At 47.7% G+C, this 14,943-nt stretch overlaps 1 protein-coding gene across 8 annotated transcripts in view; it reads left to right on the top strand.

Annotated features, from left to right (window-relative positions):
- The window catches only part of LOC126109846 (uncharacterized), a 70,959-nt gene that overhangs the window by 22,711 nt on the left and 33,305 nt on the right, over window positions 1–14,943 (top strand). For 4 of the 8 annotated variants that reach the window (XM_049914906.1, XM_049914913.1, XM_049914905.1 and 1 more), the window contains exon 3: window positions 14,360–14,509. The exons of 3 other annotated variants lie outside the window; for them this stretch is intronic. In XM_049914906.1, the coding sequence (XP_049770863.1) occupies window positions 14,360–14,509 (150 nt within the window). The remainder of the gene's footprint in view (window positions 1–14,359; window positions 14,510–14,943) is intronic. One more of the 8 variants, XM_049914909.1, reaches the window with a different exon arrangement.

Genomic DNA, 14,943 nt, shown 5'->3' on the forward strand with positions numbered 1-14,943 from the left:
GTGATTATCTTTGTGACAGTGACCACTTTCCGGTGATTCTATTGTTCCCCTGCCGCCGCCAGGCAGACGGGCCCCCGCGTTGAGCATTCTGCAGGGCCTATTGGCCTCTACGTACATCTGCTGTGCGCTTCGACCTCTCTCTCTCGAATTGCATTGGTGCGTTTGTGTGGGGCATCTCTGCCTCTATTCTTCGTGCTGCTGTCACTGCTGTCCCCCTATCCACAAGTCCCCCTCACCATTAACTGGTACCGATGTGGACCAAAGACGTAGCAGTCGCCGTCTGGGACCGGCAGTGGGAGCTGTAGGGATTTAAATGAGCTGAGGCTCGTTATCTTATTGAGCAGAGTAAAATGGAATGCTGGGAGTGCTACGTTTTCTCCTTGGGGACTCGTGCCTCATCCTCGCACGTCTGGTCCACGCTCGGCAGCTTTCTGGGCCACCGGCGACAGTCGACTGTCCGGGTTCTCACTCTCCGAGGTGCTCTGCGCATCGATCCGTCGGTCCTTGCGGAATACGTTGTGACACACTTTGCGACGTCATCGGCATCCTCTTCCTATCCTGGTACCCTTCTCCAGCAGAAATGCAGAGTTGAACAGACACCCCCCCCCTCTGTTTTAACCCCCACCTTCACTCAGTGCAGGCTGTTACGTCTTCACACGACGTGTCCCCCCTGCGGGTCCGGGGATTAGAATAGGCCCGAGGTATTCCTGCCTGTCGTAAGAGGCGACTAAAAGGAGTCCATCCCCCTCACGGGGGTAGTTAGCGCCTGCATCTGGAGACGGACGGTTCCACGACCTATAATCGTGGTCTTTTTGGTTTTTCACTTCTCGTTTCTTCCTTCCTTTTGTTGGTTCCTTTCTTTGCTATTCTCCACCTCACTGTCTTCCTTACTCTTTCCCTTGACTTCTCCTTGCCTTCTCATTGCCTTTCTCTCCTTGCCTTCTCATTGCCTTTCTCTCCTTGCCTTCTCATTGCCTTTCTCTCCTTGCCTTCTCATTGCCTTTCTCTCCTTGCCTTCTCATTGCCTTTTTCTCCTTGCCTTCTCATTGCCTTTTTCTCCTTGCCTTCTCATTGCCTTTTTCTCCTTGCCTTCTCATTGCCTTCTTCTCCTTGCCTTCTCATTGCCTTCTTCTCCTTGCCTTCTCTGGTCTCAGCCTTGGCGTTTGAGACAGTCTGTCCTCTTTCTCCCTCTCTCCCTTCTTTTTCCTCCTCTTCCTTCCTCCCTGTGCGTGTCTGAAGGCCGACCCACGCGTTCGCACGCGTAGCCGGTGACGGGGTAACGCGTAAGTCCCCGCCCTGGGTAGACATGTAAGGCACGCGCGTACCCCCTGGTAAAGGCCAGGCCCGGGGAGGGGTGATTGCCTGAGCTGATACCTTCTGACCATGCCGATTGGTCCCTCCGTCTGTTTCTCGGGAGGTGTGACCTGAGGTGTAAACATTCACCTAAGGCGGGAGTGCCCTCTGAGAGGGTCCCCACAAGGAAGGAGCGCGCCATCGGAGACGCTGGCAATCATGGGGGATTCCTCCGCAATGGATTCTACTCCATCTGTCTCGACTTCGACCCAAAAACGGAAACGTGACCAGCCAACAGTGACAAAAGTACTACCGCCTGCCCCACAGTTCCTCGTAGTTTCTCGCACTGAGGACGGAAAGGATTTTTCCTCTGTCAACCCTTTTGTTATTCAGGAGGGCGTTGATGCCATAGCCGGATCTGTCAAATCTTGTACCAGGTTGCGTAACGGCACCTTATTACTAGAAACTGAGAGTGCCTTTCAGGCACAAAAACTGCTTCGGGCCACCCTCCTGTACACGTTCCCTGTCCGGGTGGAGGCCCACCGAACTTTGAATTCGTCTCGTGGTGTAGTCTATACTAGCTCCCTTGACGGATTGACTGACGAGGAGCTTCAATCTTTCCTCGCTGAGCAGGGCGTGACGGCTGTCCATCGGGTCATGAAAAAGGTCAACAACGACCTTGTACCGACCCGGACACTTTTCTTGACCTTCGATAGTGTTAAGCTGCCATCGCGCATCAAGGCAGGCTACGAGGTTATTTCTGTTCGCCCCTATGTCCCGACACCTACGCGCTGCTACCAGTGTCAGCGTTTCAATCACACTCGACAGTCTTGTTCCAATGCGGCTAAATGTGTCACTTGTGGCAGGGATGCCCATGAGGGTGACTGTCCACCTCCGTCTCCTCGTTGTGTGAACTGTCAGGGTGACCATGCCGCATCCTCCCGCGACTGTCCTGTCTATAAGGACGAACGTTGCATCCAAGAAATTCGGGTCAAAGAGAAAGTGTCCACCTCGGCTGCTCGCAAGCTATTGGCTAGTAGGAAGCCCACGCTGCTCCCAGCGGGGAAATATAGTACTGTCCTCGCCTCTCCTCGGACTACCCGGGAGGTAGCAACCCAGACATGCGATCTGACCTTCAGCACCACGGTCGTCCATTCGGCCAGTGCTAAGATCGCGCGGTCGACGTCTCCTCTTCCTCCCATCACACCACAGACACCAGCCACTTCCTCAGCTTCTGCTAAGTCGAAGACCCCGAAGTCAGATGCACGGTCCTTCAAGAAGGAACCATCCCGTGCAGACTTCCTCCGTCCCTCGACCTCCCAGCCTTCGACCGGTACTTCCACCAAACGTCCTTCCAAAAAGGCGCATAGGAAGCACAGTTCTCCTTCTCCGCCACGGCGCATTTCTTCTCCTGCGCCACCCAGCGGTTGCCGCCCCAGGCCGTCATCCGTTTCGCCTGGCCGCACCGCCGGTAGCCGTATATCTGGCCGTTCACCGGCGGAGGAAGCTCCCCCTCCCGGCCATCCTCCCGAGATGGCCGATGACCCTATAGACCCCATGGACGATGACTGTCCGCCTACTGATAGCGGCGGCAGTGCTCGCTCGAAGCCCGGCCCTAAGCGGCCTTCGAGGTGACCCTTTCTCTCCTCTTCCTTTTCTTACGATGGCACTTATTCACTGGAATATTCGCAGCATTCGCTCCAACCGAGAGGACTTGAAGTTGCTGCTCCGCTTGCATCGTCCGCTCGTCGTAGCCCTCCAGGAAACGAAGCTACGCCCATGCGATCACATTGCCTTGGCACACTACACCTCTGTGCGTTTTGACCTACCCCCTGTGGTAGGTATCCCAGCTCATGGAGGGGTTATGTTGCTGGTCCGGGATGATATTTACTACGATCCCATCACGTTGCACACCGGCCTGCAGGCAGTTGCCATCCGCATTACTCTCCCCACTTTTACGTTTTCCTTTTGTACCGTTTACACTCCATCGTCCTCTGCCGTTACCAGGGCAGACATGATGCAACTTGCACGCCGGTTTGAGTGGTATGCACTTGCTGATACATATTCGAGCGACCACTTCCCTTGTGTTATCCATCTCCTGCAGCATACTCCCTCTCTGTGCTCCTCTAGTTGGACCATCTCCAAGGCAGACTGGGGGCTCTTTTCTTCCAGGGCGACCTTTCAGGATCAAACCTTCACAAGCTGCGATCGTCAGGTCGCACACCTCACGGAAGTCATTCTCGCTGCTGCTGAATATTCCATCCCTCACCCTACTTCTTCTCCACGTCGCGTACCGGTCCCCTGGTGGACCGCAGCATGTAGAGACGCCTTACGTGCTCGTCGACGTGCTTTACGCACCTTTAAACGCCACCCTACAGTGGCGAATTGTATTAATTATAAACGTTTACGTGCTCAGTGTCGTCGTATTATTAAAGAAAGCAAGAAAGCCAGCTGGGCTGCTTTCACAAGCACCTTCAACAGTTTTACTCCTTCTTCTGTTGTCTGGGGTAGCCTGCGCCGGCTATCTGGCACTAAGGTCCACTCCCCAGTTTCTGGCTTGAAGGTCGCGAATGAAGTCCTTGTGGCCCCTGAGGCTGTCTCCAATGCCTTCGGCCGCTTTTTCGCCGAGGTTTCGAGCTCCGCTCATTACCACCCTGCCTTCCTCCCCCGCAAACAGGCAGAGGAGGCTAGGCCACCTGACTTTTGCTCCTCGAATTGTGAAAGTTATAATGCCCCATTCACCATGCGGGAACTCGAAACCGCACTTGGCCGATCACGGTCCTCCGCTCCAGGGCCTGATTCTATTCATATTCAGATGCTGAAGAACCTTTCTCCTGCGGGTAAAGGTTTTCTTCTTCATACATACAATCGCATCTGGATTGAGGGACATGTTCCCGCATGCTGGCGCGAGTCTATTGTTGTCCCGATTCCTAAGCCGGGGAAGGACAAGCACTTGCCTTCCAGTTATCGACCTATCTCACTTACCAGCTGTGTCTGTAAAGTGATGGAGCGAATGGTTAACTCTCGATTGGTTTGGCTGCTCGAGTCTCGAAGCCTACTTACCAATGTTCAATGTGGATTTCGTAGGCGCCGCTCTGCTGTTGACCATCTGGTTACCTTGTCGACCTTCATTATGAATAACTTCTTGCGGAAGCGCCCGACCGCGGCTGTGTTCTTTGATTTGGAGAAGGCTTACGACACCTGTTGGAGGGCGGGCATTCTCCGCACCATGCATACATGGGGCCTTCGCGGTCGCCTCCCTCTTTTTATTCGTTCCTTTTTAATGGATCGACAGTTCAGGGTACGTGTGGGTTCTGTCCTGTCCGACACCTTTCGCCAGGAGAATGGGGTGCCACAGGGCTCAGTTTTGAGCGTCGCTCTGTTCGCCATCGCGATCAATCCAATAATGGATTGCCTCCCAGCTGATGTATCAGGCTCCCTTTTTGTGGACGATTTTACCATCTATTGCAGCGCGCAGCGTACACGTGTCCTGGAGCGCTGTCTTCAGCGTTCTCTTGACCGTCTTTACTCCTGGAGTGTCGCCAATGGCTTCCGTTTTTCTGCCGAGAAGACGGTCTGTATTAACTTCTGGCGCTACAAAGAGTTTCTCCCACCGTCCTTACGACTTGGTCCCGTTGCTCTCCCAATCGTGGAGACCACCAAATTTTTAGGCCTTACCTTTGACAGGAAACTTAGCTGGTCTCCACATGTGTCATAGTTGGCCGCCCGTTGTACCCGTTCTTTAAATGTCCTCCGTGTTCTCAGTGGTATGTCGTGGGGAGCGGATCGAACCGTCCTACTTCGTCTATATCGGTCGATCGTCCGCTCCAAGCTGGATTATGGGAGCTTCGTATACTCCTCTGCACGGCCATCCATCTTACGCCGCCTCAACTCCATACAACATCGGGGTTTACGACTTGCGATCGGAGCATTTTATACCAGTCCCGTAGAGAGTCTTCATGCTGACGCTGGCGAATTGCCACTCACTTACCGGCGCGATATACTGCTTTGTCGGTATGCCTGTCGGCTACTGTCAATGCCCGACCATCCGTCTTATCGTTCCTTTTTTGACGACTCTCTTGACCTTCAATACGGGTTGTATGTCTCTGCCCTGCTACCCCCTGGAGTTCGCTTTCGTCGCCTCCTTCAACACCTTAATTTTTCACTCCCTGCAACCTTTCGAGTGGGCGAGAGCCGCACGCCACCTTGGCTCCAGGCTCAGGTCCGCGTTCACCTTGACCTCAGCTCGCTCCCAAAAGAGGTCACCCCCGGTTCGGTCTACCACTCCCGTTTTTTGGAACTTCGTTCGAAGTTCATCAACATGACTTTCATTTATACAGATGGCTCTAAGACCAACGACGGGGTCGGGTGTTCCTTTATTGTCGGGGCACAAAGTTTCAAATACCGGTTCCATGACCATTGTTCGGTCTTCACAGCTGAGCTCTTTGCCCTCTACCAGGCTGTTCTTTACATCTGCCGCCACCGACATTCTGCTTATGTCATCTGCTCAGATTCTCTGAGCGCCATCCAGAGCCTCAGTGATCCGTACCCGGTTCACCCTTTCGTACACCGGATCCAACGCTCTCTTCAGCGGCTGGTGGACGTCGGTCCGCCGGTTAGCTTTATGTGGGTTCCTGGCCATGTCGGTATCCCTGGGAACGAAGCTGCAGATGCCGCGGCCAAGGCTGCGGTCCTCCAGCCTCGGACAGCTTCTTGTTGTGTCCCTTCGTCCGATTTTAGCAGGGTCATTTGTCGGCGCGTTGTGTCGCTGTGGCATGCCGATTGGGCTGCACTTACCGACAACAAGCTTCGGGCCTTAAAACCTCTTCCCGTGGCTTGGACGTCCTCCTCACGCCCTTCTCGGCGGGAGGAGGTCGTTTTAGCAAGGCTACGAATTGGACACTGCCGGTTCAGCCATCGCCATCTGCTGACGGCTGCGCCTGCGCTGTTCTGCCCATGTGGGCACTTGCTGACGGTTAGACACATTTTAATGTCCTGTCCAGATCTTAACCAACTGCGCCTCGATCTTAAACTGCCTAATACTTTCGATGCAATTTTAGCGGATGACCCACGAGCAGCTGCTCGTGTTCTTTGTTTTATCAGTTTGACGAACCTCGCTAAGGACATTTGATGATGTTATTTTTTAATCCTATGCCTGTCAGTCTCTTTTATCGTGTTTTCCCTTTTAGTTGTTGTTGTCAACTTGTGCCTCGCGGTGCATTCTTAGAGTAGTCAGGGCGCTAATGACCATTGAAGTTGTGCGCCCTAAAACCACAAAAAAAAAAAAAAAAAAAAAAACACACGACGTGTCCTGCGGTCTGGATTCCGACACTCGGAGTTTACCGAGAGGCAACATCTACTCAGTCTTCGATTGCATTTGGCTCGTAGGTGTTTTCCTGTGACAGTGGCGAGACAGTGTAGTTATCCCCGTTCTTAAGCGCAGGAAGAAACCGGCATCTCTCGACAGCTACCGCCCGATTAGCTTGACGAACGTACTTTGTAGACTGCTCACGAGAATGGTTAGCTTCACTTCGTGTCGGATATTCGAATCTCGGGGCCTCGAGTCCCCGTATCGGTGTGGTTTCCAGGGAGTATAATCTCCAACTGACTGTTTACTCAGATTTTAAACAGCAATCTGACAGGGTTTTACTAATTGCCGGTACCTTCTCACCGACTTCTTTGACCTACATGAGGCATACGACACGACTTGGCACTGTCACATTTTAGTTACCCTTCGTGACTGGGGCTTTGATGACCAGCTTCAGATTTTTATGCGCAAGTTTTTATCCCACCGCCCATTCCAGGTTCGAGTTGACACTCGACTTAGCACCCTTCGGATTCGGGAGAATAGTATCCCAAAGGGTTCTGTGTCGAGTCCCTTTCTTCCTCGACTGGCTTTCGAACTCTGTCAGGACTGTCACTACCCTGGAGTTTTTTGTCGACGACAGAGCGAGGTGGCGCAGTGGTTAACACACTGGACTCACATTCGGCAGGACGACAGTCCGAACCCGTGTCCGGCCGTCCTGATTTAGATTTACTGTTATTTCTCTAGATCGCTTCAGGCAAAAGCCGCAATGGTTCCTTTAAAAGGGCACGCCCGACTTCCTTCCCCGTCCTTCACTAATCTGATAGGACCTATGTCGGCAATTTTTGCATCTGGTGCAGTTCCCACTTCGCTATCTGACGGGTCTCTGCGTGGCCGTCTCCCGTGGCTTCCCATTTTCTCCCTCCAAAGTGCAGGTTACACATTCTTGTCATCGGCCGACAGTACGCCGCGATCCAGAACTTTATGTAGGTGACCGGCTCCTCAGTGTTGTAGCACAGTCCTGTTTGTTAGGTCTTATTCCTGATAAGAAGCTCACACGGCTGCACATATTCGCCACCTGAAGACGACATGCGTGCAGAAGCTTTATGCTCTCTGCTTCGTGGCCCACATTTATGAAGGTGCAAACAGAGTTACTCTTCTCCATCTTTACCGTGTTCTGGACTTGTCCAGACTATATTATGGTAGTCAGATTTATGGCTCAACTAGTCCTTCCAATCTGAAAATACATGACCGTGTACACCGTTGTGGTCTGCATCTGGCTGTTGGTGCCTTTCACACTGGTTCTGTTGGCAGTCCCCTGACAGAAGTGGAGATTCTCCCTATACAAATATGATGGCACCAACTCCCGGTTCTTACGCATTTGCCATTCGTAGATTCCCTGACCGTCCCTTGTACCCTGTCTTCTTTGCAAACGGGGGATGTCTCACTCCCGATAACCACCCACGGGTGGGACTGATTATTGGAATGCATTTCACTTCCCCCCCGTCGGGATCTCCATCTCCACTCACTGGAATGCACTCCTCGGATTTTCTCCCACACCCTCCCTTGGATGGTGCCTAGGCAACAGATTAAGTCCAACCTATTCTAGGGTCCTAATGTCTCTTTCGGCGCTACGGTTTTCCGGTGTCTCGTATGTTCTATCCTTGAGGGTGGGATACACTTTTGTCTCCTAGCTTAGAGCACCATTTTTATTGCTGGAATCGTGTAGTGTGTTCACAGCAGAGCTAGTAGCCATCAACAGGGCCCTCAGTTTTGTTTCTCAGGCCTCATTCCACAGTGTTTTAATATGTACCAAATCGATGAGCTAAGCTGCTGCAGGCTATCGACCGATGCTACTCTCTTCGTCATTCGGACTCTCATATCCGTGACCTCCTCTCTGCCCTCGAGTGTGCCACCTATTCAGTTGTCTTTCTAGGTGTCCCGAGTCATGGCGGCATCCCAGGGAAGCTCTCTCTTGCACTAAAGTTGAATGACATATAATAAGCTACTGCTCTCAGTAATAAACTCCGCACAATCGAAGAGTCTACTGCAATTACACGTGCTTCTTTCTACTCCTCTCGGAAGGAGTCCACTGTCGTGTGTCGTCTACACATTGGTCGTACCAGGCTCGCTCGTTGTTTCCTCTTGTGTAACAAACCACACCCACAGTGTGATTGTGGAGCCAGACTAACAGTATTACATATATTGGTGGAATGTCCCCTTTTTTTGACCCTTCGTACTAAGTAGAGTGTTGCAGATTCCTTAAATTTAATATTAAGAGATGATTCACGGACGGTTGAACTTACCCTCAGTTTCGTCCCTGAAAGTGGTTTTTATTTTTAGATTTAAGGTTTTGCTTTACTCCGGGAGTAGGGGCAGGGCGGTTGTGGTTGGGGCCCCTCTTCCTGTTTTCTCGGTCTGGGACCCATGACCACTCCCCCTTGGAAAGACTGCTCCTTTAGCCCTCTGTTTTCCCGGTTTATGCTTTGGGCTACCCTTTTTAACCTTTAACTGTGTGTGTTTTAGCTTCCTCATTCTATAGTTCGATTCTTCTTACTGGATCCATCCACTCTGAGCAGACTCTCTCTTTTGTGTGTAACTTTGGAATTGCGGGACTGATACCGTCACCATTTGGTCCTGTGACCCCCCCCCCCCCCCTCAATTAATCAATCAATCTGTGCCTACTGCCACGATCTGTTGACCATGAAACAAAATTAAGAGTGCGCAAATACTGATCACGAAAGCCTACATTGTACAAAACTGGGAGTAGCAGCATTCTTTGTCACGAACACTGCCTGTTCGCACACAGCATGTCAAAAAACTGAAGCAGCGAAAAACTTCCAATTAATGTATAATCTCTCATCTTCATCTGGACTATTGCCTTAAGACCTCTTTAGCTTGCACTGACAGTGATTTTTATTGCCTTGTGTGACTGATCCTTCCAAAACCCTGTTTTTGAGCTACCATCACCAGAGTGAAGAAATGTTTGCAGAATTGGTTCAAAAGCATGCAGAAGCATGTCAATTTTTAATGCATTCTCGAGATTGTGCAGGTTACAAAAAGCACATTGGAATACATTGCAAGTCAGAGTGGGCGATATGGCTGGAAATGGGAAGTGGTGTGACGGTTACATTTAAAAGGTAAATATCTTCAAGTAGTTCATAGTAACCAAAGAGGAAATATGAGGGTTGAATGAAAAGTAACACCTCCACCTTTGTTGATTGGGTTTGCATGGGAATGTTTTATTAAATCAAACGCAGAAATAATCCTTGGAATGTGATGTTTAATTACCAATATTCACTTTTCCACATAATCACCAGCCAATTGGATACATTTCTGCCAATGATGAACAAGTTTTCTGAAGCCATCACAGAAGGAATCGACACTCTGTTTCTGCAGCCACAGCCTCTCAGTTCTCTCAACATCATCAGAAGCACAGTGATGTCCCCGCAGTTCATATTTCATTATCGGGACCAGATGGAAGTCAGACGGTGCTAAATCTGGACTGCATGGAGAATGCCGTACAGTGGTGAGATTCAGTCTCTGAAATTTTGCTGTGGTTGCACATGAAGTGTGTGGTTTGGCATTGTCATGCTGCAGGAAAACGGAACTTCCAATAGCCAAGCGAAGCAATAAATTGACCCACACCTTCTTGTGAAATGAGGATTGTGCTTGCAATTTCTCTCAGAGTGATACGATGATCGTCCTGTATCAATCTGTCAGCATTTTGCTTGTGAAATTCGGTGGCTGCTGTCACAGGACGTCCAACTCTGTCACGCAGGTCAGATGTTCCCACCTCGACATCTTTAAACTTACTCACCCAATGATGCACAGTACTAATGTCAACACAGTCACCATAAACTGCTTTCATTTTCTGACGAATCTCCTGTGGGGTGACATCTTCTGTTGTCAAGAATTGAATGACTGCACGTTGCTCTAATTGCATTGACCGACCGTCTGTGCAGGGCTGTAACAACACAACCTTCAATGCTAAGGCTTCCCACCAATTGGAACCGTAGAGAAGAGGCTGTGGAACAAGCCAGTACGTGCCGCATACCGATGCTACCGACTGTTGAAGAGTTACGAAAGTGGAGGCATTACTTGTCAGTCGACCCTAGTGCATACTAAGAAATTCATAAAATACATAACAAGCACCTTTTTAAAGAGAAATGTCCTTAGGCAGTATCGTCATCAAGTTACTAGAGTATGTTACAGACTCTAAGATTGTTGTTGTTATGGTCTTCAGTCCTGAGACTGGTTTGATGCAGCTCTCCATGCTACTCTATCCTGTGCAAGCTTCTTCATCACCCAGTACCTACTGCAACCTACATCCTTTTGAATCTGCTTAGTGTATTCATCTCTTGGTCTCCCCCTACGATTTTTACCCTCCACGCTGCCCTCCAATACTAAATTGGTGATCCCTTGATGCCTCAGAACATGTCCTACCAACCGATCCCTTCTTCTGGTCAAGTTGTGCCACAAACTTCTCTTCTCCCCAATCCTATTCAATACTTCCTCATTAGTTATGTGATCTGCCCATCTAATCTTCAGCATTCTTCTGTAGCACCACATTTCGAAAGCTTCTATTCTCTTCTTGTCCAAACTACTTACCGTCCATGTTTCACTTCCATACATGGCTACACTCCATACAAATACTTTCAGAAATGACTTCCTGACACTTAAATCTATACTCGATGTTAACAAATTTCTCTTCTTGAGAAACGCTTTCCTTGCCATTGCCAGTCTACATTTTATATCCTCTCTACTTCGACCATCATCAGTTATTTTGCTCCCCAAATAGCAAAACTCCTTTACTACTTTAAGTGTCTCATTTCCTAATCTAATACCCTCAACATCACCCGACTTAATTCGACTACATTCCATTATCCTCGTTTTGCTTTTGTTGATGTTCATCTTATATCCTCCTTTCAAGACCATGTCCATTCCGTTCAACTGATCTTCCAGGTCCTTTCCTGTCTCTGACAGAATTACAATGTCATCGGCGAACCTCAACGTTTTTATTTCTTCTCCATGGATTTTAATACCTACTCCGAATTTTTCTTTTGTTTCCTTTACTGCTTGCTCAATATACAGATTGAATAACATCGGGGAGAGGCTATAACCCTGTCTTACTCCCTTCTTAACCACTGCTTCCCTTTCATGTCCCTCGACTCTTATAACTGCCATCTGGTTTCTGTACAAATTGTAAATAGCCTTTCGCTCCCTGTATTTTACCCCTGCCACCTTTAGAATTTGAAAGAGAGTATTCCAGTCAACATTGTCAAAAGCTTTCTCTAAGTCTACAAATGCTAGAAACGTAGGTTTGCCTTTCCTTAATCTTTCTTCTAAGATAAGTCGTAAGGTCAGTATTGCCTCACGTGTTCCAACATTTCTACGGAATCCAAACTGATCTTCCCTGAGGTCGGCTTCTACCAGTTTTTCCATTCGTCTGTAAAGAATTCGTGTTAGTATTTTGCAGCTGTGGCTTATTAAACTGATTGTTCGGTAATTTTCACATCTGTCAACACCTGCTTTCTTCGGGATTGGAATTATTATATTCTTCTTGAAGTCTGAGGGTATTTCGCCTGTTTCATACATCTTGCTCACCAGATGGTAGAGTTTTGTCAGGACTGGCTCTCCCAAGGCCGTCAGTAGTTCCAATGGAATGTTGTCTACTCCGGGGGCCTTGTTTCGACTCAGGTCTTTCAGTGCTCTGTCAAACTCTTCACGCAGTATCGTATCTCCCATTTCATCTTCATCTACATCTCTAAGATTAAGACTGTAAAATTCGTACACAGTTGTCTGTGTACTCTCACGACTTACATAAATGCCTCTAATTGTCTGCTTATGACAGATCAGGTTCTAAGTTTTCCTGTTAACTGTAAAACAATGAATTATTATATTTATTAAAGCATCCTGTAGTTTTGTGATGTTCGTGTGTGGTTCCCAGCTAAAGATGGCAGCAAGTAAGTTTGCCAAAATATTGCACCATTTGGACGGCACCATAAGGCTGATTAAGTGAGAACGTTTCAAAATTCCCTCAGTGGCATTTATACCCTTACAGTTGACATTGACGTGTGCTGTGCTGTACTGTACTGTTTTGTTGTGTGGGCAACCGACCTTTTCCAGTTTTTTGATCTTGTCATGGTCTTAGTTCTTGTCTAATTTACTGAGGTTTTTGTTTGTAAAACATGATAGGTAGTGCATGCCGACATACAAGGGGTTTCTTAAACAGTAATTTACACATTTTTTCTGTCTAATTCAACACTATTGCTCTGTCTGCTCACCTTTAAACAGTTAAGAAACTTCACCAGCTGCACTTTGCCCCCCCCCCCCCCCCCCAAAAAAAAAAAAAAAGAAGGTCCCATAATTGAGTACTGAATGAGAACAAGCACAGTACATCGATATGCACTACATCTCATATTGAACAAATTGTAGAACGTACTTTCCTCATGTGGTTATATCAGTGTGAGATTTCCATGAGTGTAGGTGATGAAAATCCCTTGGAATTTTGTTTTGTTGAAAAACTCCGCATGGTTATAGCTTAATAATGCAGTGGGGACCAGTGGAGTTTTATTTTAGTATTGCAAAAAGTTAGATCAACTATATACTTTACTTTAAGGAGCAGTCTGTTTAAGCCACCGTTGGGTTGTGTTTCTATTCAACACAGTCTAGCCAGGTTCTTTTGCCAGATATGAGATTTGCGATGCCTTCGTCAAAGAGAAATGTTCTTTTAGTAAGTAAGCTTAACGAAAGGTCACGTATGTCAAGTGTGAACAATAATGGGTCGAGGACTGAGCTTCGTCTCATTGTGTTGTTTAGTGGACCATAAAATTTGCTACATGACTGCAGCTAGCCGCTTTTCTTCTTTGTTAGGGCCAGCAGCACTATGTATGTTAGATAATGATTTAGGTATTAGAAAGATGCACCAGAATGGCCACTTGTAATAATTAATCTTCATTAATGACAGTCTGTTTTGGCGTTTATTGCCATTCTTAAGTACATCTAGAATGATGTAGTGTCAAACTACTGTGAAACCATAATTAACATATTATTTTTAATACATTTGCGTTATTCACCCTCCAATCAGAGCGCTGACAGCTATAAGGCAATTCACTGATGATGTAAGATGAACATCACATCATTCTACAGTACTTGACAATGGTGATAAATGGAGAAAAAGTCCGTTGTTAATAAAGATTGTTACAAGCAGCTATTCTGGTTCAGATTTCTAATGAGCTTCCAGCAGTATTGGGCAACTTTTATCGTAGATTGTGTTGTTAGTCATTTCTCTGGCTATGTTGTAGTTATGTGGTAATCAAAATCATCATGGTGAGGCAAAGGAATAGAGGGGAATGTGTGTGTGTGGGAATTAAGGGGGGGGGGGGGGGTATACTGAGATGATAGTTAAATAAGCTGCATGAACATTTTATTTGATGCCTGTCTTTCAGAATTTGTTCTGGGATTTGACATTTGACAAGTACAGTGGTGATGGTGGCTGTGTGTGTTTCTTTCTTTCTTATGTCATTAACAAAATCGTTCTGTATAAGTAATTTGATGAACAGTAGACATTACTTAAGTTCCTCTTACCAAATGCTGTTTTTTTTACATAAGAAAAATCATTAGTTTCTAAAGGATGAGCATAGTTCTGGTATTCATTAGTTCTAGGCCAAAGAATAACACTCTGTTGTGCTCGAGGCATACGAGAATGTTTTCTCTGTCGATTTGCAGTGTGGTTGTAAGGCGTGTAAATTGTTTCAGGCAGAAAAGATGGAGAAAACAGAGTATTGGACGGCAGTAGATTCTTTTCTCAACTCTGTGAAATCTCACAGAAGCGAACCAGTCGACATCGGAGACGAGTCAATTTTGCGGAGACTTCGTAAAACTGCCAACTACGTAAAGGAATACGAGGTGACATTGCTGACAACTGCCTTCATGTATGGAATTTGAAGATGAGAGTATCTTGCTACCGTACGACACACAGTTGAAAACACAGTGGCCTGTGTTTTTTAAAAAAACTCTTGATGAAACTAAAATCCTTAATTTTTTATATCTATGTTTAATACACAGTCCAGTCACATTGATGTGACCACCTGTCAAAAGCCCGAATAACCACCTTTTGCAGTGCAGGAGAGTGCCAGAGAGGCTCTGGAAGGTACTGGCAGGGATACGGCCTGCTGCCACAGTGTTACAACGTAACAAAGTGACGTGTCGTGCAGGGTATTAGGACCGACAAACGACGTTCGTCACGTACAGAAGAACCTCACACTTGACAAGTGTGTTCTATTCTTTGAACGATATTAAATATGTGTGCTTCAGTAGTTGACGATTGTCATTTGACACTC

Source organism: Schistocerca cancellata, chromosome 12 (assembly GCF_023864275.1).
Source record: "Schistocerca cancellata isolate TAMUIC-IGC-003103 chromosome 12, iqSchCanc2.1, whole genome shotgun sequence".
Classification (NCBI taxonomy): domain Eukaryota; kingdom Metazoa; phylum Arthropoda; class Insecta; order Orthoptera; family Acrididae; genus Schistocerca; species Schistocerca cancellata.